Here is a 27,185-nt window from a genome sequence, read left to right on the forward strand (position 1 = left end):
TAAAATTATCACCTTATATATTCTTCATACATACCTAGTGTATGTGTATATATATAATTCAAATATATTGATCAAAATTTTAGAGTAAAATTAAAACCAACCGTTAAGAATAGAATTGAAGTAAATATAAATGTTAAAGAAAAAAATTTACTATTTAGTCTAGAGTTACTATACGATAATGATGCATTAGCATATAATTGTCACATTAATATATTTATTAATAGTATTAACCTCCTAAAAGTATGATTGAAATATATTTTAAATTCTCGGAACAAAATTAAAAAAATTTTAAATTTTTTTTCTAAAATTGAGTGATAAAAAGTATATATATGGAATGAAAAATAGCACTTTTATTTTAATAATGCAAATATATCATGTAAAAAAATTATATATATATATATATATATATATATATATATATATATATATATATATATATATTATATGAAGTGAAATAAATAAAAGAGTGGTATTCACTATTCAAATTCCACAGAGAGAGAGTTTGTGTGTGAGAGAGATACATTTGCATGACTATAATCCAGGAATTCAATTATATTAGTTAGATCCGAGGCCATAAAAGACTACAAAAAGGAAGAAGAGAAAAGAAAACTGCAAATTTCGAGTTATGAGCATCTAAACGAAAAGCATCATCACCACATATGCACGATATGGGAGAATGAATTAACAGTAGTGGCAGTTAGGGACAGTATATTTTATAATTTATAATTATTAATTATTATTATTATTATTATTATTATTAATATAATATTTAATAATATAAAATTATATTTTTTATAATTAAATATTGATTATATTTTAATAAAAATGCTGAGTCCTTAAACTTTTTCATGAATTAATAATTGTAAAACAAATTTTAAAAAGAATTTTAGATATATCAACAATATCGGTATTTCAGTGCTTTTAACCATTAATCTAAATTATAAAAAATATATATAATATATATTAATTAAAATTAACGGTTAAAATAACTGAAACACCTGCTTGATATCTTTCCAATATCCATGCATTCAAAGTAATGATATAGTAGTTCTTGATGAAATTAATTAATGATAAGGGAGTATGCAGAAGGTAGGAGAAGGGGCAAAGTCACCTAATAGGCCAAAGTGCAAAGCAGTGATGAGACTGAGATTGAGATAGATAGTAGAGGGATTTTTTTTTTTTATTTCATTTGGAAGTAAATAGGAGTCTGCAAAATTGATGTGATTTTTTGGAAGTGAATAATGAAGAATCTGTGTGTGACTGTGAGGAGTGGATCCACCCCCCAAGCGTGTGCCAGCAGACTGCACACAAACACTGTACTCTCTTCACTCAACAATCATACCAACTAACACAAATACATACATACATACATACATACAATACCAATTATTATTATTATATACTGGTTAATGTGAAAATTATTATCATCTTAGGCTGATAATATAACATTCTCATAAGAAGGTGGAGTTGGTTAAAGTAAAGAGAAAAAATGCCCATGTATGAAATACGTATGTATGTATAAATATAATTGGAAGTTAGTAAGAAGGGCCCACATGGCACAGGGTGGAAAGTGGAAATGAGGGATTGATTCAATTTGTTGATGGGTTTGACAAGTCAGGTGCACGAGCATCGCACCCGCGGCATCTAATGATATGAACTCGTACGGATATATCTCTTCAATTCCCAATCCTATCCTATCACACTTTTCCCCCTTCTTTCTCTATTCTTTAACATACATACATACATACATACATACATACATACTTAATTAATTAAATTAATTGCATTTGAATATACAATGTCCTACTTGATAAGCACATGTTTAAACATCCTTAATTCAAAATTCAAAATGTTTATACCCAAACATTCATTCTTGCACACGTGTCTCTACTTCGAAATTGGTCTCAAGTGCACATTTCCAAATTAAGTTAAATGAGTAATGGGTGTTATTTAGACATAGTAAACTTAAAGGATCAAGAGAATGAATAAGGGACTCAGATCGTGAGATCTGCAATTTAATCTAATTGGTGTTTAACTAGATATTAACATTTTTGGTGTCATATATGTATGAGATTGAGACTCATCACGTGACAGATAGCCAATCTAATCTATAAAGGAGAGGGAGCCTTTCAGATTTGGATTTTCTAAAATGAGATTTTCTTTTACAAAATACTAAAATAAATAAAAAATAAAAAATTATTACACACATGCAAATATTATTATGTAAGAATGGTTTAATTACTGTTGATCCTTATAATTTTACAAAATTTTTAATTAGATCTCTATATTTTTTTTAATTGAGTTTTTGTACTAATTTTTTTTAATTGGGTCTCTACATTTTTTTTTCTTTTATTTGAATTTCTACACCAATTTTTTTTTAGTTAGATCCCTGTAAAATTAAGCTAATTACTGTTAAAAATGACTTAATTAAAAAAAAATTAGTACACGAACTCAATTAAAAAAAATATAAAAACTCAATTAAAAATTTTACAAAATTATAGGACCAACAAAATAATTAAACAAATAGTAATATATATTATATTAAATATTTTAATCAAACATATTAAATTATCTAATAATTTTTAATTATTACTTTTATATTAATATTCACCAAAATAAAATCACAAATCAAATAAATTTTTACCTAATCCATATGTCTTATCAAACAATTTAAGAACAACTAAATTAAATTTTTATTTTCTTACTTTATAAATTTATTCGTCCTAAAAAAATAAAAATTTACTTGTAGTTATTTTTATGTAAAGTTAATAATTAAATATAAAAAATTTTTAAGGATTTAATTTTTAATATTTGCAGTCATCATTTGACTAGTATAAACGCTAAATCATTTTTAATAAATAAATTTTATTAATTTATTTGTGTAATTTTAAATAATATAAATATAAATTATATTAATTCATGTGTATAAATTTTAGTAAATACAAATATAAACTATATATTTTGTGTGTGTAAAATTCTATAAATATAGATATAAATTATTACAAACTAAATATTAATAAAATTAATAATATTTACTAATCATATAATATTGTTAATTAAAAATTATTAAATAATTTAATATTTTTAACTAAATTATCGTCTAGTGATCCTTAACTATTAAAATAATTTCACAGAAAAAGAAAAACAACTGCCTATAAGTTTTTACAGTTTAAAAAGGCAAAAGGGCAAAAGGAAGAGGAGCGCGTGGGTGGTTGATGGTGGGGGTGGGACCATACTAAGGAGGGTGGAAGCAAGAGCATGTGATGAACTACTCCAAAAGGGAAAAGGAAGTAAATAAATGAATGTACGTTTTAGAAACGGGACGGAGGAAGGAGGGGCTGCTGATAGAGAGAGATGGAGAAGTCTGATTGTCTGTTTCCGTAACAAGTCTCACTCATGGGGTCACTCTAACAGCCTGTGATAACTATTTCTATTCCTATTCCTATTCCCACCCTCCTTTTCAATTTCCAAACTAACATCTTTCTTTAATTTAATTCATAATTTTAATAATAATTCTACATTATTATATTTATATATATTGCCTTCAGTCCTTCACTAGTTTTCATATTCTCTCTTTATCTATTTGGGGGCATTACGTATGTTTGTAAATTAACTTTTCACACATGGATTAAATAGTTCAAATAAGGAAATCAAAATTATGTTTTGAGAAAAAAAAAGATAAAGTTATTATTGTATGAACTAACGTAATGTTATACTTTGTAGTTTGTACTTCCTTTTTAGCTGGCAGCCTTTTATTGTTGTATTTGTATAATGCATGAATCTATATATTTGCTGTTCATGTCATAAAAGCGACAAATATATATATTAAAAAATAAATAAATAACAATTACTCCGTCTATCACAAAGCTGTCTTCAATATATCATGAATTTTTTCAATTCATAAAATGACATCATTTTTAGACCCAATCATCACATTATAAAAAAGTTTAATTGTGATGTTCTAAATAACAATTTAATTGGTAAATCAAAGAGAGACAGAGTCAGTTTTAATAATTACTTATGTGTAAATATGTTAAATCAACAGTGGGAATAAAGAAAATATTTAGAAAACAAAATTAATTAAGGATTTAAATAAAGAAAAGATGGATAAATGAAGCTACATTAGGTGATGTTTTCGGTACAAAAATAAATACAGCAGTGGGAATATTTTCTCTTGTTTGTTTGTTTTTGTTAGTATTATATAGCATACAAGTTTGGGGGATTGCATGAATTATTAAGATTGTAGTGGGAACCACCACTAGTTTTTGGTTGAGGGCTTAGGTCCAACAGGAATGGAGCATTAAGCAACACTAACAATTACAAAAATCCTTAATATTGGGTGTCAAAGTGTGTAATGTAAAGTAACCAAATTGGGTTGATCTATTGGTTAGCTCACTAGTCCATTTAAACAAGTGTTGGGGGTTCGAATCTTGCCTTGTGCATGCAGCAACTCATTGGTCAACGACAAACCCTTAAATGGAGCACGGCGAATTAATCCTTGACCTGCCGGAATAGAGGATGGGAAACCAAAAAAAGTGTGTAATGTAAAGTGTTATCATGTTGTAATATCCTTCCCTCTTCTTTTTCTTTTTTTTTTTCACTTAACACATGCTACTTCACTCTAACTAATATAATAAATATTTTATTAATTAATGTTAACTCAAGTGTATGTAAGATGAATATAAAAAATGTTGACCTTCTAACATTTGTATTTTTTTTCTTTTTAATTTTGTTCACATTAAATTAGGAAAAAGAAGGAGAAAGAAGGCATTACATCATGATATTTGTGTAGCCTCGAACCTTATCCCACATCCTACAATTGATCTTAAGGGCTCTTTTTTGTACGTGTGGTGATTTTTTTTTGATACAGTCTTAGGCTTATTTTTGGTCATGGGTAGTGTATGCGTTTAGTTTGGGTTAGTTCACAACTTGGACGCTTATCTGTTATCCATGGGCCTAGCCCTGTTTATTAGCATAGGAATGCAATTCAAAGAATATATGGGCTAAGATTAAAAAACAAAAGCGAGAAATATATGGACCCTGCTGAAAGAGCATAATGTGTAGTTGGTATTGGCATATTTCACTGGTATACGAGTTTGGTGTTCGAATATCGTCTCATGTATGTAATAATTTATTGGTCAGCGACAAACTTTTAAATAGAATTTTGATCCGCGATAAATTAGTCTTTGACCTATTGGACTGAAAAATATCGTAAAAAGTAAAAAAAAAAAAGATAGTATAGAGCTTTATTAAAAATGGCCAGCTAGTGACTTTTTTACGTTGAACCTGCCCATTTGAATTTAAGAAGTAATAATGAGAGAGCCAGAGACGAAAAAACAACACTCAAATAGTGAATTGAAATTAAAAAAGAAGGAGAAAAAAAAAAGAAAAAGATTAAGAATAGCGAGTTGGATGAAAATAGATTTAGGCAGTGGCTATGAAAAGAATAAGAGTTTGAGATAGAATATATTAAATTAAAAAAAAAGTAATTTAAGAATTTTTGATAATTTTTTATAATTTAAATAATTTTATTCGCTAAAATTTATTTTTTGTAGGTACAAAATTATTTTTACTTTTTTACGAGTAAAATGATTAGTTTTCTAAACTTTTGTAAATACAAATAATAGGTTATCCTATCTATATTTAAAAACTTTACCCTCTATGCACGCTAATATAATTTTCAAACACGTGACAAGGAAAGGGGAATAATTGGCCTAGGATCAAACTTGTAATTGCATTTATACTTTATGTTTTGTGAATTGTGATCATAGTCATACTAACGGATCGGATCAAATACTTTGCTTCCTGTTGAGAGTTGACAAAGAAGGATAAGGATTCCGTAGCCAGTTTTAAGGATAGATCATCGCTAAGACGCTAACCATTTTTGAAACTAATTATAATTTAAATTTTATTTTCTTCGTTTAAAATTATAATTGTTCTTTTAAACCCAATTTCCTTTCCTCCACCGTTATGCTTCCTTAAGCAACAAAAGAAAGCATTCAATGGAAAATTCATTATAGAACAGAGCTTGAAATTTTGACAAAGATATGAACTCAGATGGAATCGATTTACGAGAAATTAATAGTTAAGAGTCATTAAATAATGAAAAAGTATAAAGAGATAATGAGAATAATAAATAATATAAGGTGAAAACTCACGTGAAATCGACTTTACGTGAAGTTGATATCTGAAAGTCATTAGATGAAAATTTAGTCAAATCAGTCAAATCATCTAACGATTCTCAGTATCAACTTCACGTGAAGTCGACTACACCTGAATTTCCACCATAATATAAACAATAGAATAAAAAAATAAAATTAAAATCATAAATCAGATTATTTATTAATTATTTTTAGTTTCAAAATTTGAAATTTAAAAAATAAGAATTAGCAACTAAACCAAATAACAATTGGTACAATTATTCCCAATTTCATGATAACCTTCTCTATTTGCAATCTCTGGTCCGCAGACTCGCTGCACTTCTCCGGCTGTCCAGTTCGATACTACCCAACCTCCCGCCTTGCTGCCCGGCCTCCCGCAGACGCCGTCGAAGCATCTCCTCGTCCCGCTTGCGTTCCGTAGCAACGTAGAACGCTCCGCAATAGTGCCGTGTATTCTCCTTTCCACTGCCCACCCACCGCTGGCCATGCAGACCCCACCACAGCCCCCCGCCTTCACTGTCACAGCCTCACCGTCGCGGCTGTTCCGTTGACGTCTAGGGGCATACGATAGCAACATTTTCGTACGTGCATCACACGTAAATGGAGTCCATCCCTCCACAGCCACACCCGTGCATCCCCTTGTCGCTGCACCCCGACCGTGCCGACACCGTTGCAGCCTCACCGTCTGCGGCAATTTCCTCTGCAGTCACAGCCGCACTCGTGCTTTCCCCCTCAGGTGTCTATTGATGTGGAGGGTGAACAATCTAATAAGGTAAGCAGAGAAAGTCTATGCATTGATGACGAATAATATGCCGGTTGTTCAGTTTACTAAGTTGGCGGATGGTTATTGTATTTCTTATAAGGATGGTTAGTTTAAGTAAATACAAGTAAAATATGCTGAATGTTTGGTTCAGTAAGTATGCATATAATTATTTTAATTTTTAATTGGATGGTTATTTTGTTCAATTCGATAATGCTTGTGAGGGAGAGATTGAGGCCAGAAAAAGGGGATGGTTGATGAAGGCACAATGCCAAAGGATTTAGAGAAGAAAATGTTGATTTGGTAAATTAAGGTATAGGAGATGATTAAAATTTTGGAATAATGAAATGAAATTTTTAGTTTGAGTAATTTAAATGGTACTTTTTTTTATTTTCATTAGGCCAAATTTTTAGCTCATTGTTCACATTGTTTCTACCTAATAGAGCTGTCAAATAATTTATAAATTTAATTAAATTGTCATCTAACAACTCTCATATATTAATTTCACATGAAATTAACTACATCTAAATTTTTCTTCTTTTGACAAAACATTTATTTGTTTTGTATACAACAATATATGACCGTATCGGTTACAATTTGGGGGTTGATTGGCTCTCCATCTTTGCCTCTTTTAAGCCACCAGAAGCGGAGTTAGGTGAGGATTCGATTGCTTGGATGCTAACACCGAATGGGGTGTTCTCCATAAAATCAGCTTGTTCTGCCCTTGCCTCCCCTGCTAGTTCTGAGAATGCGAGCCTTTTTACTCGGATATGGAAGTTGGAAGCCCCTCAAAGGCTTCGCAGTTTCTGCTGGTTGGTAGCCAATAATGCACTTCTTACGAATGAGGAGCGTGTTCGGAGAAATATAGCTCAGTCTGCTTTGTGCGGTGTTTGTGGCAGCAACTCAGAATCTTTGCTCCACGTCTTGCGGGACTGTCCAGTCGCATATAGAACATGGAAGAGCATTGATGACAGGTTGGATGCTGAGAATTTCTTCACCAAACCTCTTATCCCTTGGTTGATGAGAACTTATCTTTCCAATCTCCTTTCAAAGGGGTTCCGTGACCCCTCCTCTTTACTAGTACCTTAAACTTCCTGTGATTTCGAAGGAACACTTTTGTCTTTGACAATGATAGAGTCCCAGATGAAAGCAAGATTCATGAAATAGCCTGGTATATGGCACAGGACTATCACAAGGCGCATTCTGAGTCTATGCGATCTAGGAGAAGAGTGGGAACTTTTGCAGAGAAGCTCATTAAGTGGCAGCCACCTCCTCCTCCTTTTATCAAGCTGAATTCGGATGGCTCAGTTAGTAAGGATGACAGAGCAGCTTGTGGTGGTATCCTTAGAGACAGTAATGGTCAGTTCTTAGCTTGCTATAGTGCGAATTTGGGTGCATGCACTGTGACTGTAGCTGAGCTTTGGGGCATACTCTTCGGCCTTGAACTAATCATTAACTTGGGACATTCCCATGTTGAAATTGAGGTTGATTCAGCGGTAGCAGTGCAGCTATGTTCTCAGGATTTGAGTAACCTACATTCGGTAGAAACTCTTGTATCAGCAATAAAAATCAGGTGCAACAGACTCAGCAGCTGGACTCTTCACCATGAATTCAGGGAAACAAACTCTTGTATCGATAAATTGGCATCTTTTGGTCATAATTTAAGTTATGATTGTCATTTCTTTTTTCATTGCCATCTTATATTTCCTTACATTTCTTTACTGATGCTGTAAGAACGGTTCACTCTAGAATAATTTATGGTTAGTTTTCTCTTTTTTGGGCATTTAGCCCGTTGTTAATAAAAAAAAATATAAACCCATTGAACAACTATGAAAAGATTCACCCATATCTTCAAGAATAGTATGAAAAACTCTACTCAAAACTTTTATTTTTCAACCTCAACATTAGCACCAAACCATCAACAACTGCAGCACCCTCAATATTGTTTAGGAACAAACAACTCATTATTAATATTGGATTTTGAGGAGAACCAATTAATGATTTTGGAAAGTTTGAGAACCAATTAATGATTTTGGAAAATTTTGTAACTTTCGAATGAAAAGTGAGATTTAGAGTAGAATTATTTTCGTAAAGAAAATTAATAACCTTCTCTAAAAATTTATGGAATCCTTCATGAACACACACTACCTAATGAGGAGGGTGCGATAAAATGTGTGGCGTGTTCATGTCACTTAAAAAAAGTTAGGGCCTTCATCATGATTTCATTTCAAGAATCTTTGAGTGAGAATTGTCGATGTCCGAAACCAGTTTAAACTTAAATTAGACTCGAGGCACAAAATTCCTTAATCCACTGAATTTAAATTTGCTGTTACTATTGTATGTGGAATGAAAAATTCCGCTACCTATTGTGTCACATCGGACAGGTAGAATTTCTTCACCTTTGGGCAAGGTAGTGAATCAATTCCTCCTATCACAGATTCACAGTAACTCAACTTATAATTATTTATATATTTGTATCCAACCGTTTAATTTATATATATATATATATATATATATATATATTAATTTATTTTTAATATATATTTTATATTTTAACCTCTATTAATTTTATTCTATACAAACATGTGATATTTTTTTAGATTTATTTTGCAAGTGAGATACATGTTCTTTCTATTTCTACAAGCAAACTCTTTCGCATGGCAATGCTTTTTCATAAGTGAATAAGTGTCCTTAATAAAGATGCTTATTATCTACTCTTGATTCAACACACTTTCAGTATAGTGTTTAAATAGATACTCTAATTTTCTCTCGAATGATAGTAATCAATTTTTCTTTTTCAAATGCTTGAATTGTTTACTTCTTTTATCTTAGAATTTATTCTATGTTTTTATGCTTATCTTTTATTTTACATTACATAGGTCTTTTTTTAGAGATCTACACCCATTATATGACATAGAGTTACGTTCCGTATAAAATTTAAGAATATGTCATTTCTACGAATAGCTCTTAATGTCGCATCTCTTTTGAAATCGGGACCTTTTATCATGACTTCTATTCGTTGAATGTCTTAATTTATTATTGTTTGAATAGCATTTTCTATTGCAGTTTGAGCGATAAATAATGTTCTCTTTTGCGTACCTTGAATTCACAAGTATCTATATATGACCATAAAATTACTGAATCTCGTACATTGATAACAATGACAATGATATTATTAAAACTAACTTGAACATAAATAATATCTTTTAATATTTTACAAATATATTTACGTGAACCAATACATCCATTTTTATGTGAATTAATTTTAGATATAAGTTTTCCATTTAACTAATTTAGTAGTGATTTACATAATATATATAGCTGATCTAGGTTAGGATTTTAGATATATCCCAAATCAGTCTGAATATTTTAGAGTCTAGCTATTTTAAAGTTTTGAATTCGACCTAAATTAACTCGAAATAAATAAATTTACACCGAATTGACCCAATACATAGTATATATATAATTTTGTAAATTTTGATATAACAAATAAATAGTCTTGCCTTTAAAAATTGAATTTAATAAATATTATATAATATTTATACTAAAATAATTTGTTTTAAAATAAAAATAATACTGTGCAATATAAAAAATTTAATAAAAGCATAAGATATAACGTTTCTTATTAAATTTAGAGTGAATACCCCATCTGACCCCTGACAATTATTTCGAAAGGACAACGAAGTCTCCAAGAAAAAAAACACCCAATCTGATATTTTTTTGGGCTCCTGTGCAAAAAAAAACAGCCTAGATTTTTTTTGGCACAGAGACCTCGTCGTTGTCCTTTTGAGATAATTTTTAGGGGCTATTTTAGGTTTTATTCTTAAATTTTTAATATAAAATATATATTTTCACTATAAAATATGAAAAAAATTTTAAGTATAGCGATATATTGATGTTTAAATGATTTTTATCGTTAATATTAATTATATATATTATATATATTTTTATAATTAAGAAGAACGGTTAAAAATTAAGGAAAAAGTTTGGAACTTGATCTTGAATACCCCTAGTGCTATATATTTAGTCGTGTGCTTACACTTTAGAAATGACGCGGTTGTGTGTGGGATCAAAAAAAGAGAAAGAGCATTTTATTTATATGTACCAAACCCCGCGTAACTTGCGTTACACTTGGAAGTTGGAACCTTAGTTTAATTTGTTTTATAACAACGATAAAGTTTTGTTTTGTTATATATGCTCATTGACTCATTGTCTTCTAACTAGTAATTAACTACACAGCTTCCTTCTTCTTTGTCTTCCTCTTCTTCCTTATCCAATTCTTAAACATGGTTGTAGCTACACTCTTGCTATTACTGCTTTTCATTGCAGCCATCATCAACATCTTCTTTAACATACCCACTAACAAGATTTCTGCGTGCCTTCAAATTTTGTTCCCCAAGAAGACCAAAACCAATACTACTGCTGAAGCTTCATCATCACCTTCTAGATCTTCAGCAGCATCTGCGTTGAGGAAAGAGGAGCTTAGGAAGGTGTTTTCGACTTTCGACAAGAACGGGGACGGGTTCATCACAGGGCAGGAGTTGAAGGAGTCACTGAGGAACATCAGAATGTTGATGACGGACACAGAGATTGATGACATTGTTGTCAAGTTTGATTCCAACGGGGACGGGTTGCTTGATTTCGAAGAGTTTTGCTTGCTAACGAGGGAATTGGGAGGTGAAGTTGAACAAGAGGAAGAAGAGGTGAACTTGAAGGAGGCGTTTGATGTGTTTGACAAAGACAAAGATGGGTTAATATCAGTGGAGGAGCTTGCTTTGGTGCTAACTTCCTTGGGATTAAGGGAAGGGAAGAATATTCAAGAGTGCAGGGACATGATTAGGAAGGTTGATATGGATGGTGATGGCATGGTTAATTTTCATGAGTTCAAGAAAATGATGATCAATAACAATGGAGGAAACCGTTTCAATCCATCCATCTTTTCATAAAACCCTCATCACCGTGCAAATTCTGTATTCTCTATTGTATATTACTATTGTCACTCATTCATTTTGAAGTTTCTTTGATATCTATATGTTTGACTTATTATTATGACTACCTTATAAATTTTCAACTATTATTTCAAGAAGCAAGATGCCAAGATTTGTGATTTGATGCTTAGGTTAGGATTTTCCCTCCACCATGGTTTTAATTTCTTTAATAAATAGAGGGATGTTAGACATTTTATAAAACATTTTAAAGCAGAAATATCCAGGTGTAAAGGGGACCAAAACTTGAAAGTTTGGCTTACAGAACACCCTAAGGCATGGGTACGAACAATGCTTCCTCAATCTCTCATTATGTGGGTGGGTTATTGCTTCCCTTTTTCCAGTTTCTTCTTCAAAGGGTGTCAACAAAAGCAAAAGTGCATATAATGATGAAAGTAATGCTGGCTTTCTGCATGGTCCAGGTCCACTCCTATGTGTCTTTTAGTTTTTCTTCCCCCCTCTCTAAGATTTGGTATTTGTACCTCGTTTATGTCTTATACATATTTTTTGACTATTAAATGAAGTCTAAGATCTATTTTATGAGTTTTATATTGTGTTTAATGATAAAAACTATATATCAATTTAATAAATATAAGAGATAAAATGAATACATACAACATTATTTATCAATCTTTCATTCTACTTTTTCAAGCAATGCAAACTAAAAGAGGAAAATCATGTCACAATAAACTTGGTTATGAAGTAAACAAATAAGAATGTATTTAGTATTTACTTTTTAAAAGCATATGATATATTAAAATTGTAACAAAATTTAGAATTATTTTAAGAAAAATATACTTCTTATACTTGCTTTAAAGGAATACTCAATCCTAAATTCTTTCTTACTTTTATTAGTTCGGGTAAAAAAATAACCTTTTGCTTATTACTAAATCAATATTCCAATAAAGCTCTATGGTCAAATTTCAATATTGTAAAATATTTTTCAAGTATTTTACACTAAAGAGCATCACCCAAAATAATATCATAATAACGGACGAGTTATGAGTTATGACACTCCAAAAGAGGAACTACTGAACTAGTCCATGTCTTCTTTATCTTTTTGAGTAGTGCCCTCTGACGGAGAAAAAACCAGAGGAGGTGGAAGACAGACAGACCTGAAATCTTAACCGTGGGAAGAAGGAGACAAGCTTATATGTCAGCACAACAACCATTAGTCTCTTGCAAAGTTAAGAGTAAATTATAGCTGTTGCAAGAAGAAACTGCAGTAAGTTTTCTTTAAAATAAAACTTAACAGAACTGGTATTATAATAAAATTTAAAGCAAAATTGCCCTTGAACTTAATAAGGGCCCAGAATCAAATCTTCGCCATTACATTCCATGTATAAACTTGCATAAACTAAGAAATCATACTTGATAAGAGAATTGATGAGCAATCTATATGCCCAGGAAAATATAGATAACTACACAGATACAACTCAGAGGATATAGTCACCACAATCCTGATCAGTCTGATGGAAGACCAGCCAAGAAATCAGCACACTGGTTGGACTCGTGACATTCCTGAATCCTGCAAAACAAGCAACCACTACTCCTCTCCTGCTACAGCACCCTTGATGATAACTCTAGCTTCATGGTTAACACCATTCACTTGATCCAGGGTTTCCAAATTTTAATACACCACTTCAGAAATGTGTATCTAATAAGACTATATCAAATACAATTTACTAAATGGGTACGGCCTAATATTTCGGCTGTATCAAAGCATCATCAAGTAGTTATAAATCTCACTATCCACCATTGATAAAGGTGGAGTGTAACAACTAACAACCATGCATTTGGCTTCTCATTCCTTCTTCCTGATTTATTTAAACTACAAAAGCAGCAGCGATAGAACAGGTTGTTGTGAGATGACTAGAACACGTCCGGATGGAAACGCCCAGGTATGGAACTGCTTTGTTCTGCTTGCTTTAAATGCATTGTCAATGCATAATTGTTCACCTCTAGAGTTCTTAGCTGTTCCTGGTATTGGGATACTAATTGTTTCAACTGCTGCAACTCTTGATTCCTGTCTTCGTACTCTTTCTGGCGTTCATGCTGAATACAGATTGCTCGCTTTAGAACTATATTTTCTTGAATAAGGGCCTCCATTTGTTCCTTTAGCACCAACTTTTCCTATAGTAAGAAAACCATAAGTAAAACACATGCTATGACAATTCATTTTGATTGGATGTCTTCAGAAGAAATAGATGAATCGATAAGAGCAAACACAAGGAACAAAGAAATGAAGTATAACAGTGATATTTGGGTTGATAATGAAAACACGAGAAACATGGGTAAAACAACTAACCTGGTGAAAGCTCTGCCCTGTTTCTGCATTTACTCGAGTGAAAATGGATTTCTCCAAAGCCTCTAGCACTCTTGAAGCTCGAGCTTTGGCATCATCCATGTTTGAGGCATTCATCATTTCTTTAACAAAAAGCTCCACCCATTCGGCACCATTTAAAGGATAATCTTGTCCGGGGACTGATTCCTCACAAGCTGCAACTTCTGCCTCACATTTCGGTTCACCTACAACAAAGTAGCCAATTATCTCCATAAGCAGTCCAAGAATTCATTATGTATAATGACATGCAAAGACTTTACATAAAAGTAACATTAAGAAGAGCAAGAGCAAAACTCGCCTTACTATCATAGTAACTGCTATATATCACCATATATTCTTCCTGAATTCAATTGAATTTGAGCTATAAATCACATACTTCTTACATCGGCACGTGAACATGAACCATTAGGAACTTGAGTTCAAGGATGCAGAGTGTTACATATTAACTTGAAGAATATATAAAATCCGATACGTTGTGACTAGTTTTTCTTTTTCATAGAATTGTCCTGTTTATGTATACATACAACTCTGTTACATTCAATACTTGTAGGCATCAGCATATAAACACACAAGAGAAAGATTCGGAATCCACATGATGACATGAAGCATATTCGTAAGATATCAACATCCAAGAGGTTCGTTCGTAGGCATTACCTTGGGGAAGGAGGTGAGCAGTTGGATCTATCGGTACATGGGAGCCAACGGCAGGAGCAGAATCAATGGAGTTATCGTGAAATCCTCCGAGGCGAAGGTCGTTCAAGCTCCTGATGGCAGAATCGAGATCATTCCCGCATTCTTCGAGTGCCTTCTCCAGTAGCTGCAAGAAAGACGAAAACGGAGGTGAGAAATGAATCGCTAATGGTAAAAAGAAGAAACGAAGGAAGATTACCTGCTTGTCCATGTCAGGGAAGAAAGCGATGAGATGATCGAGGAGGAAGGAGTGCCTGCGAACGGGGGAAGAGGAGGAGCAGCGGATCCTCTTGGAGACGGGAGGGGAGGAGGAAGAGGAAGAGGCAGAAGTAGAAGGAAGGTCTTCGAATATGGCGGATCTCTTGCCGCACACGATGGCAGACATGTTATTCTAACTGCTTCGACAGATTACTTTTACCTCCTCCTCCTCCTCCTCCTCCGATGGCCAGCGGTTACAAACGTCGCCGATCTGTTCATGCAGATTCCAGAACCACAATTGGATAAGAGAGAAACAAACCCTAAGAAAATGGAGATGAAGATGAAGACGATGAAGAAGGAGCAATCACCAATCAGGTGAATCACACAGCTGTCAGCTGTCCCTTCCGATTACCCCTCTATCCACTTCCCATTCACTAATCAAATACACTTTTCATTAATTCCTGCATCTTTCTTTAGATTATGTTATGAATGGTTTGAGTAAATTATTTAATATAATGTGTTCTATGACTTCTATCACAGTTGTATAAAATAGAGGAAAGTATTATTTTTGTGCAAAGAGATTAGTGCAAGATTTAAAAGTCGTCTCTAATGTATAAATAATTTTTAAAATTTAAATTGATTTTATTTGATTTGATTATTTTTTGAGGAATAATGTATCGTTTTGTTTTTAATGTTTTTGTCATATCTAAATTTCAAATGTTTTAAAATGTCTCAATTTTATCGTGCGTTAATTTTGTTAATAAGTTTTTATATCAAAATAATATTAAGATAATTTTAAAATATTAAAAATTTTAATATAATAATTTAACTGTTAAAAGATAATTTTAAAGCCTATTCTAAAGGTTAAAAATAAAAATAATGCTTTATTCTAAAATATACTGAATAGTAATTTTTTTTTTTTTTTTGGTTTACACTGAATAGTAAATTTTCACTGTAAATTTGTCTTTCCTTGTTCTCTGGTTTTAATTTTTGATTTACACAAAAATAAGTTGGGCCATGATCCCACGACACATGTGGATCAAGAAAACAAACCAACAAAAGTCTTTCTTTAAAAATGGTTTCCTCCTATCATCAAAAAAAAAAAAAAAAAGGTTTCCTCCGGGACTGCTGCTTTAGCAAAAATGAGAGGAGTAGATACAAAAGATAAAAATCAACTTGAGTTGGTCGAGTGGTCAATTCACTCGTCTGCTTAAGCAAGTGTCGGGGCGGCAGACCCTTAAATGGAACTCAGTTTCGCGACGGATTAGTCATTGACCTGTCGGGTTGGAGAATGCTATGGATAACCAAAAAAAAATACAAAAGATAAAAAAATTAAGAGTCAAAAATTCGAATTTCATATTATACATATAATAATTTATTGATATTAATCTGTAGAGTTAAAAAATATTTTAAGAAAAAAAAATGCACCCAAAATAATTGGGTAGAAAAGATTTTCTCCCTAACTATTCTTTTTCATTTATATTATTATTAATGAATGTTGTTGCGTATGACTATGAATTGAGTCCACAGTTCCAAACGGATTCAATTATTCAGCAATAATAACGAGCAATATCTTGTCAAGGTTCCTTTGTAGCTAATAACCCAGTTTTATGCAATCAAATTATACATTAATTCTTATCCCATTCCAATTTCCAATTATTATTTTTAATGTCTTATATAATAATTAAAGTTGAGATAATAAAACAAATCAACTCTAGCTTACAGGTAGAGACTTGTATGTATGTTCCATCCCATGCACTTAATTAGTATCTACTACTATATAAAGATGGTGACTATTATCCGAAAAAGTCATGAAACCAAAGCTTTTTCCACAAGGTAGGTTAGCAGAAGAGTAATAAAATAAAATTTGACTAAAAATAAGCGGTGTAACCTAAAAACAACGTACATTCATTAATTAAGCAAATGCATGATGCATCCTCAATAATAAAACACTTTAATTTTACCAGCTAACAAGCTTGATTGATTAGCACAATTTTAAAAGAACACGAGATTTAATTTGGTCCATCAAACCATGGGAATCTTAACCTTTCTCTTGGACAAATCTTACTCAAGATGTCACTTTCCAATAAATGGTTTAGGTTCATCATTTGTTCTACTTTACGTTAAGGAGACATAATAATCAAACATATCACAAGAATAAAAGCTCATTTATAACTGTTTGCCAATCTTAATCATTACGTATTACTATGTGAATGTGAAAATGCGTTTTGCTATTAATTTTTCCTTCTTGATTTCATCTGTATAGGTTTATGCTCGATATTTCTCTATCGGTAATCAAATTTATCTTATTTAATATTATTAATTGCAGCGACGATTAATAAATATTTAATCAAATAAATTTAAACTATTTTAACTAATTTTTTTATCATTCAAATATTATTATTTTTCTATTTAAAGTAAGTAAGCATAAAAAAATAAAAATTTATTTGCAGTTATTTTTATATAAAATTAATAATTTTATTTATTAACTTTATCAAAAAATAATTGCATGAGTTTTTAGTCTTTTTACCATATAAAAAACATGTTATCATAGTTTGCCATTGATTTCATAGTTTAGTCTTTTAGTCTTTGGTTCTAATGGCATGTTTATTTATTGCATTTTCAATGGGGTGTATATGAGTCGGGTGAAATCGAATTTGATGTGACTCAGATTCCATTTAAAATATATATCGGGTCTATTTATTAGACCCGAATCCGACTCTAGATTCGATAAAACCAACACACTTTCAGGTTATAATTATACCGGATGAAAATCGGGTCATTAACATTACATTACGTTGATATCTTCTTGTCTAAATTTCCAAAACTCCAACCATTATTTGACATGGTAAAATTCACTTAAAAGAATATAACAATAACTAACCCTTCTTTAAAATTAAAGCATAACCACACTCAATACTAATATTGTCTAATAATACCAAATATTTAAATCAATACAAATAACACAATATTATACATTAGTCTAAAGTCTTATACATTCTAAACATAAAACATTAACTTATAGTCTTATAATGACTAATAACACAAAATAGTAAAATTTAATTTACATACTTAAATTTCACATAAGAATAACCATGATCCATTATTAATAACACAAAATATTAATTATGTATGATGACCAGGCCACCGAGCCGAGTTCGGGTAACCCGAACTATAGTCCAGATTCAACTCAAAATAATGACCGGATCTATTTTTGAGATCCTTACCCGACTTTAAACCCGATAATCACACCAAATTAACCCCTAAAATAGTTGAGATCGGACCGGATCTTCGGACCAGTCCATGTGCCCCCTAATCCTTAATCCTAGTGCTATTGATTTCATAGTTTAATTAGACACACATTTTTGCAATTGGAATAATATTAATCAAATTTAATATAAATTTAATTTTAATATATTGATTATGTACAGACATTTATATACTTATTTAAATAAAAAATATATATTTAAGTATTTTTAAATAATAAATTTAAAAATTAATTAGTTGGAAAATTTTGGGCACTGATAATGCCCCAATAATTGTGGAGTTAGCATTATTCAAAAAGTCTGGCACATTTGTTATTGTGCGTCACATTATATACATCTGCAAAAATGTAAAGAAATTCAGATAAGCACTTTTAGTTTTTCACCTTATTGTGCCAATTATTTCGAGTGTTAACTTTATGGATCCAACAACAGGAACTTTTGTTTTTGGCCATATGATCTAATTGAGTGCCTTACACTCATGAGTGACCAGTGATAACTATTTATTGAAAGATATTAGAAGACTAACAGAAGAGAAATATTAAAAGATTAATAAAATTTATTGTTTTTAATTAATATTTTTAATTAATAACATGTAAAATATATATTATTAAATTAAAGAAATTAGAATAATAATTAAAAATAATAGATAAAAATTATAAATTATAAATTCCAAACACCCTCTTGTCTTGTATTTGTTAGTGGAACCCACATACCTAGTGGGGTCAAAAAATTGGCATCACTTCCTTTCCAACAAGGCATGTCAAGTTGCAAATAATAGTATACAAATAATAAATACAAATAATTAATAAATAAATAAATAATAGTATCTGAAATTGCTTTTCATTCATGGAAGCATCATATATAGAATACAATTTTGTTTATTGTTGGTTGATGAAATGACATCTCACCAAGCACTCTGCACCCTCTCCATCGGCCCTCCCCCCCCCCCCCCTATTCCCCACTTACTCTTTTTCTTTTTCTATTAGGAGAAAATATTTATAACACGCTCAGAATACACAAATATTTATAAAATAATAAAAAAACAACATAAAATAATTTTAAATTATTTATTTTGTATTTTTTAATTTTATTAGAATAATTAAATAATATTAAATATAATAAACATGCCATTGTAAATATTATTTGTATAAAATTATGATATTAGATTAAATAATATCACTTTTGATAATTGTCTTTCTAATATTATTATTAATTTTTTTTAAATATCAATGGTTTTTTATTATTGAATATCAATGCTAGGTATGTAAACAATAAATTTTCTCGATTAGAAATATTTAGATGAAGACAAAGATACTATAAAACAAAATATGTAGATGAATTTGATTTATCTATACATTTTTTCTCTTTGCCAAACACACCTTAAATATGAAAAACCCTTAAAAGTTTTTAACCCAAGAAATTTATAACATGTACACTCTTTATTATTATTATTATTATTATTATGTGACTACCATTAGATATATATATATATATATATATATATATATATATACTCTTTTCCATATTATTGGTGACGATAAATCACCCTTACGTTTTTTTTAGTCACTACTGCTGTTGTTGTTTAGCAGCAAATAGTGTATGATTTACAAAAATAAATCTAAAACATCTAATCTAATTTTAGTTCTAAAAACACCTATAAGTCATCCTTAAATTTTAAAAAAATGATTTGTATGAAAATAATGTTATATGTATTTTTTTTTCACTAGAAGTGATTTATGAAAAAATAAAAAAATAGAGCATAAGAATATAGAAAAACAATACAACTATTTTTTTTAGAGCAATGTTAGGGGCCAGCAATTTTTATGATTGTTAGCCATCAACTAACCATCAATGATAATTTAATGGTGTGAGATTAGTGTGAGATTTCATCCAATGACTCACATTTTTCTGCTAGTTACATGCTGACCAAAATTCAATAAAACTGCTGTCCTAGAGTTTTCTTTCTTTTTATTCTAAAGCCATTGATCATCCAGGTAAGAATATATGGTCTCCTCCCTTATTGGGGGCAAGAGAGAGAAAGAGTGATGGGATTGCACTCAAATATGCTGTTGACCATCTTTTCTTTAGTTTTGACCAAGCAATATATTTGTTTTAATTATTATATTGTTCTAACTTAATTGATGCCTTATTGTGAGGTTTTGGAGATTGCTTATATATGGCAAGAGAAATATTTAAAACTTACCCGAATTTATTATTTTTAATCATTTTTAGGTATTAATTTATTTTTTAATTTAATAATTTCACAATATATTTTTGGTTCATATGTTTTTGTTTGAACAAATAATTTTAGAAAAAAAGGATAAATCAATTTTTAAATTTTTGAAAATTTTAAAATATATTTAAATCTTTAACCTCTTTAAAATTTAGACATATTGATCTTTGGATCTAATTTCTCTTATTTTATAAATTTTGTATCAATCAGGTCAACACAATGAAAATTAAGTTTAATTTTCTGTTGGATCTGATAGACCAAGTGAACATGAGAGATGATATGTTTAAATTTTTAAAAAATCAGGATCTTAATATTGATACGTGATTCAAATATTCGTGATATAAAGAGATCAAATATTATTTAAAAGTTATTAATTTATTTTAATGTATTTTTATTTTTGTTTATTTAATTACTAGATTGGATTTTATATTTATGAGATTCAGGATTTTCTTTGTTTTAACCTAATAGGAGGTTATAAATACCAGCCTCCTTAGCTATTGTAATTATAGTATTGAGTGATTAGAGGTGTCAAAGCACTTTTTATTTTTATTTTGTGATGAAACCGTAGTGTGGACAAATGAAGTTGAGTGAGTCTCTCTCTTGTTGCACAGAGAATTGGGTAGAAAGTTGAGGTGTTCATTTGATTCAATTCTCAAATTATGATGTGGACAAATTAAGTTAAAGAGTCCAATTGGATAGAAAATTTAGTGATTTTCTCTGTATTCAATTTCAATCGATCTTTTTGTTTCTATTTCTATTTTAATATATCTTTTTTATTCAATTTTAATTCATGTCATTTTATTTATATTTTTTTATCAAATGTATTTTTAAATTCTCGAGAATTTAAATATATGCAGATTAAAAGATCAAGAATCTATTTGTCTTTTTCTCATAATTTTATAATTCAAATTATCTATATTAAACTATCAAAAATATATATATCAAGATGTGAAAGTGTATCTATATTCATAAAAGTAATACAAGAGTTGTCTCAGTCTTTTTTAACAGAAATTTTTTATATTTCTAGTAGGTTTGGTTTGTAACCTCTTTGTTAGGAAAAGGGTTATAAAAATAGTTTTGGTGTGGTGAGGATCGAAACCCAAAATTATTATTTATATTTGAGTATAACACATATTAATCTCTAAATATAAAATAAAATAATATATCTGATTTTATTTTTATTTAATTTTAAATTTAAAATAATTATAACTTATTTAATTTAATATTTATAATAATAAACGAAATTATCGTTATATAAATCATTTACTATGAAATAATTTAATTTGTAATTATAATTAATATATGTATTACCCATAAATAAGTTAATTTTCTAACATTATCCTCGTTTGTTTTAGCATGTTCAACTTCTTATTTTATAATTATTAATAAGTTAAGTGTGGTATACTTTTGTTTTTTCTTTTTTTTTTCAAAGAAAAAATGAATAGAGTAATGAATCCCACAAAAAAAAAAAAAGATTTATAAATTAGACATAAAATAATAAATCATATAGTCAATTTTATTTTTTAATGAAATATGAGATTAATACAATAATCCGTCGATAATTCCATAAAAAATTTAATGTATTTTTATAAAAAAAATTTACTAATAAAAAATTTACCGATAATTCAAAAAGTAAAAAGTATCATAAAAATTATTTAATCTTTCTTTCATTTATGCATATTAAAAGTAACAATAAATAAGATAGAATAGGATTTAGACTTATTCTAATCTTACTTGTAAGTTTTTTTTTTTATTAAAATTCAATAATACTCTATTCGTGAGTTTATGAAATATCAACTTTAATTTTATCCATTTTTAACTTATAAGTATCCAATTCTAATTATAAATTAATTTCAGTAAAACTCCATCTTACTTTATCTGTAGATTTATAATATGACAATTTTATTCTTAGGTCATAAAAAAATATAATATTTAATGATTTAATAAAATTTTAAAATAATAATTTAATATTTATATATCACTAAATAAATTTAATTTTTATATAAACAAAAATATTAAATTTTTTTATTAAAAATCTTAATTTAATAGTTAAATATTTTTTATATAAATAAAAATTTCTTAGTTTAACACTTACTCCTAACGTATATATGATACCCGCCAATAGAATTACTGCTGCCACCCTTAATGCATGTTAGTTATTTTGTAAGACAGGTACATTATTACATTCTGTGTAAGGCACGCTAATGTTGTTAAAAACTACAATAACATGAACCTTTGTTATATCGCACTCATCCTCACATTGCATACATTTCTTTATGAAACAAATTGAAATCAATTAGAAAAAAGAGTGAAGTTCCAACTTGTCCGGTCCATTTTTAAGAATGATAATGCGATTTTTCAAAATAAAATCGATCTATTTCGATTTTTATTCTCTAATTTCGTCACACAACGCGGTCTGTATAGATATTTTTTTATCAACTCTGAACAGAAAATGTTGACGTGTTAGGTTTAGAAATAGACATAGATCTAATTGTCTCTAAATTTAAATTAGTTAGAGGTTTATTTGTCATTATAATTTTTTAAACAATATTTTTTATATTATTTTTTATTTATTATATTAATAATCTTTTTCCAATAAATTATTAAATATAAGGTATAATAAGTACAAACTAATTAATAAATTATTCAAATTTAAAAATATCATTTATTATGAAACTAAATAAATCATTCTCCAATATAATTTTTAAATACATAAATAATAAACATTAAAATTAAGTTAATATATTAATAATAATAATCCTATGATATACTATTAATATTATGATCTAGATAATTTTTTATAATAAAGTGAAAACTAATAAACACATTATTTGATATATAGTAAAATATTTTTTAGTAATAACAAATTTAATTTTTTATTTCTTTAAACTAAATTAATAATTTTATTTAATATCTTTATACTAAAATACACTATGAATAAACTATTAATACTAAATGAAATAATTAAAATTATATGCGACTTGCGTAAAACATGTCTTGTAATAAAAAAAAGTCTGGGGGTTAACTATGTAGCATAAGCTAACTCAGATAATTTTTTATTTTTAATTTTAAAATTTTAAAAATTAAAACAATAGAAAGTAATGTTATTTTTGTTATGTAATTAGCCTATTTTTTAATTCAATTTTATTACATTACTAACAGTATTTTATTTTATTGTCAACTCTTATTTATAATTATGTTTGATAAAAATATTTTTGTAAATATATTTAATAAAAATATTTTTTTTATAACTGTGTTTAATAGATATATTTTTTAAATATATCTTTTTATATATATGTTAAAAATATAATAATTAATTATTATTAACAATAAATTTATAAATAATATATTAATATCTTATATTTTTTTTACTGTATATCATCTTTATTTGAATGTATTACACTTATATAATTCTATTTGAAAATAAATTTATGTGTTATAACATATTTTAATCTTAAGATAAGATGATTATATAAATTTATTTTATTATTCATGAGAAAAAAAATTTAAATACAGTTAATTTTTGAAAAAGCGTAGAGAGGAGGAGAGAGAGAGTGGAGTGTCCCCATTGGAATTGGGGCATGGCATCCCCCACAGAAAAAGGTGGTGGCAACAAAAACCTCTTTTTCTACACTCCGCCATGATGCCACTACGATCATCATTCTCTCTCTCTTTCTCTCTTCTGTCTTCTCTCTTATGGAACCACCACATGCAACCACACTCAACTGCTAGATGGAGAACAAGTGCGGTTGCTGGTCTGTTCTCAAACGCGGTGTTAGAGGTTCCTGCAAATCTTCTTCAGCTTCCAGACACTCCCCTAACACTATCCCTCGTACTAGTCTCGTTTATGATGCAGGTACCCTTCTTCATTACTTTGTTTTTTTGGGGAAAGCTGCTTTTTTTATGGATTTCAATTATCAAAAAAGATGGATCCTTTTTTCTTCTTGCTTTCCCAGTACCCTTCCCCCCCCCCCCCCCCCATTGTGCTACTGCATAATTCCCTTTCAACAAAATTAAACACTTCCATTCAAGTACAGACTGCTCCAATTTTCTCATTCTTTCTTTTAAATGTTGATTTTTCTATCATTATAATTTTACTCTCAGTAAGTTAGCCAATTTTGTAGTTCAAATCATGAAATTTTGTGTTTCCTTTTTTCCTTCAGTTTTTATGTACTATGTTGGTTCTATTTACATTATATCAGATCCAAAAACCAAGCTAAATGCAATTGTCATGTATAATCAACCATGTTCAATAAAGTGGTTAAAATTTGAAGAAGGAAGGCTTCACATTTCTTTGCATTGTTGCAGCAACTGAGACAAGATACCTGAATGCTAGCAATCGAGAATTATGCCCTCCTAATGAAGCTAGAGTATCTTCTGACAATCCTGATCCCCCACCTCAGGAGAATAAGGCTCCTTGCCCACTTCTTAAATTTACATTTCAAGAACTTAAAGCTGCAACCGGAAATTTCAGACCGGATAGTATTCTTGGGGAGGGTGGTTTTGGTTATGTTTTCAAAGGATGGATAGAGGAAGATGGAACCGCCCCGGCGAAACCTGGGTCAGGGGTTACCGTGGCTGTCAAAAACTTGAAGCCAGATGGTCTTCAGGGCCATAGAGAATGGGTGGTTAGTAAATATCTGCCTTTGGGTTAGTAGATTGAATTCATAAAGAATTGCTTAGGACATGCTGGTTCATTGGATTGTCACATGGCATTTTATTAATGCAGGCCGAGGTTACCTTTCTCGGACAGCTTCATCATCCTAACCTTGTGAAACTTATTGGCTACTGCATTGAAGATGATCAGAGGCTTCTTGTATATGAGTTTATGACCCGGGGAAGTCTGGAGAATCATCTATTCAGAAGTGAGTTTCTGCCTTGACTTAGAATCTAGTATCTGGAGTATGTGATAAATAATTTCTAGGTTTGTAGAACGAGTTGTTTCGTGTTGCTTTCCTCTTGATTATTGTGTCTTACAATAAAACTGCTGATGTTTCCTTCATTTTGAAGGAACCGTACCTCTTCCGTGGTCCAACAGGGTTAAGATTGCACTTGGTGCAGCAAAAGGATTGGCCTTCCTCCATAATGGTCCTGAACCAGTCATTTATAGAGATTTTAAAACATCAAATATTTTGCTTGATACGGTATGTGTGTCTGGTTAGCAATATTAGTGTCCAAGAAGATTTGTGCAGTCTACGGATTTATTCACATTTTGTTTTATAGGAATATAATGCAAAGCTTTCAGATTTTGGTCTAGCAAAAGCTGGGCCTCAAGGAGACAAGACGCATGTTTCTACCCGAGTTGTCGGAACATATGGCTATGCTGCTCCAGAATATGTCATGACAGGTAAGAATGCAGCAGTTTAGGACACACGCACACACACGTATGTGCTTCCGCAAAATCTGTGCTTAAACAAAGTTGTGTAATAGATTATTGATTCTGCTACAAAGCATAACATAATGTAGAAAAGAGCACATTATGCCAAGATGATTAATTTCAGTACCCCCTATCTTGGTAAACAAGTAAGCATGTTCCAGAACTCGAGCACTATGGGATTGTTAAGTTTGTAATGTTGTAACTAACTAGCAGGATGATAGTACACATTTGATTTTCTAAGAAATTAAAAGAGCTAATAAATTGTCTGTTACTGATTTTTTTGTTACCAGGGCATTTGACAGCTAAAAGTGATGTTTATAGCTTCGGAGTTGTATTACTTGAGATTTTAACAGGAAGAAGATCGATGGACAAGAAGCGCCCGAGCGGGGAACAGAATCTTGTTTCATGGGCTAGGCCATATTTAGCTGACAAGAGAAAGCTATATCAACTTGTGGATCCTCGGCTGGAATTAAATTATTCTCTAAAAGGGGTGCAGAAAATCTCTCAGTTAGCTTACAGTTGCCTCAGTAGAGACCCGAAATGCCGTCCCAACATGGACGAAGTGGTGAAAGCTCTGATGCCGCTGCAAGATCTCAATGACCTTGCAATCTTGTCATATCACTCTCGAATATCCCAGCAAGGGCGGCGAAAAAAGAAATCGGATGGAACTCCACATCTCAGCTACACACAATCTAAGAGCATCATCAGGGCTTCTCCCTTGAATACTAGCAAGCAGCGTCGATGATAGGAAGCGAAACGATCGATCTTCCTCTGTATTTACGTACTCAATCATTGATTGAAACAAGAGTTAGAATGCCTCCTTTGTTGTTGGTGGTGTTGGTTTGTGGAGATGGACATTTCAAGCTTACATAATCTTTGGGTGTTTAGAACCTGTCTTGCATGATGAAGGCCAGAAGAATGATGGAAAAGTATTGATAAATTGATTTTCTTGTGCTCTTTTTATTAGAGAGCTAACCATCATTAATTTACTTTAATTTCCTGTTTGCTAATGCTGTGTAATTCAGAAAATCTTGTATGTATATGAAAGGTCTCACATCTCAGATCTCAGTAGTTTGTTTGCTGCAACATGAAATCAGTTGCATTTAGCAATTAGCAGTTGAAGTAACATTATTGTTCATGCACCTTCAATTAATGGTCACAAATTTATGCA

At 30.2% G+C, this 27,185-nt stretch overlaps 3 protein-coding genes across 3 annotated transcripts; 2 read left to right on the forward strand and 1 right to left on the reverse strand.

Moving 5' to 3' along the window:
• Positions 1-10,975: 10,975 nt before the first annotated feature.
• LOC112701746 (calmodulin-like protein 2) lies at positions 10,976-12,007 on the forward strand. The gene has a single exon (XM_025752494.3). It carries the CDS (start codon positions 11,208-11,210, stop codon positions 11,865-11,867), a length of 660 nt encoding a protein of 219 aa, XP_025608279.1. The 5' UTR covers positions 10,976-11,207; the 3' UTR covers positions 11,868-12,007.
• Positions 12,008-13,136: 1,129 nt separating this feature from the next.
• Positions 13,137-15,648, reverse strand: LOC112701763 (uncharacterized). Its single transcript, XM_025752526.3, has 5 exons — positions 15,507-15,648; positions 15,140-15,409; positions 14,905-15,067; positions 14,215-14,435; positions 13,137-14,039 (listed from the first exon to the last, which is right to left on the reverse strand). The coding sequence occupies exons 2-5, from the start codon at positions 15,323-15,325 to the stop codon at positions 13,779-13,781; spliced, it is 831 nt and encodes a 276-aa protein (XP_025608311.1). The 5' UTR covers positions 15,326-15,409; positions 15,507-15,648; the 3' UTR covers positions 13,137-13,778.
• Positions 15,649-24,172: 8,524 nt separating this feature from the next.
• On the forward strand, positions 24,173-27,185 carry LOC112701755 (serine/threonine-protein kinase PBL34). The gene is made up of 6 exons (XM_025752506.3): positions 24,173-24,493; positions 24,946-25,265; positions 25,367-25,502; positions 25,648-25,781; positions 25,861-25,984; positions 26,305-27,185. Exons 1-6 carry the CDS (start codon positions 24,370-24,372, stop codon positions 26,757-26,759), a joined length of 1,293 nt encoding a protein of 430 aa, XP_025608291.1. The 5' UTR covers positions 24,173-24,369; the 3' UTR covers positions 26,760-27,185.

The sequence above is a fragment of the Arachis hypogaea genome, chromosome 1 (genome assembly GCF_003086295.3).
Source record: "Arachis hypogaea cultivar Tifrunner chromosome 1, arahy.Tifrunner.gnm2.J5K5, whole genome shotgun sequence".
In the NCBI taxonomy this organism is placed as follows: Eukaryota; Viridiplantae; Streptophyta; class Magnoliopsida; order Fabales; family Fabaceae; genus Arachis; species Arachis hypogaea.

Excerpts from the sequence above, each read along its gene's own strand:
- LOC112701746 (XM_025752494.3), top strand. The coding sequence starts at position 11,208 with ATGGTTGTAGCTACACTCTTGCTATTACTGCTTTTCATTGCAGCCATC.
- LOC112701763 (XM_025752526.3), bottom strand. The coding sequence starts at position 15,325 with ATGTCTGCCATCGTGTGCGGCAAGAGATCCGCCATATTCGAAGACCTT. Across the intron at positions 15,068-15,139 it reads TCCCTGACATGGACAAGCAG|CTACTGGAGAAGGCACTCGA; the intron begins GTAATCTTCCTT and ends TCTTTCTTGCAG. Across the intron at positions 14,436-14,904 it reads TGCTCACCTCCTTCCCCAAG|GTGAACCGAAATGTGAGGCA; the intron begins GTAATGCCTACG and ends ACTTTGTTGTAG.
- LOC112701755 (XM_025752506.3), top strand. The coding sequence starts at position 24,370 with ATGGAGAACAAGTGCGGTTGCTGGTCTGTTCTCAAACGCGGTGTTAGA. Across the intron at positions 24,494-24,945 it reads TAGTCTCGTTTATGATGCAG|CAACTGAGACAAGATACCTG; the intron begins GTACCCTTCTTC and ends GCATTGTTGCAG. Across the intron at positions 25,782-25,860 it reads CAAATATTTTGCTTGATACG|GAATATAATGCAAAGCTTTC; the intron begins GTATGTGTGTCT and ends TTTGTTTTATAG.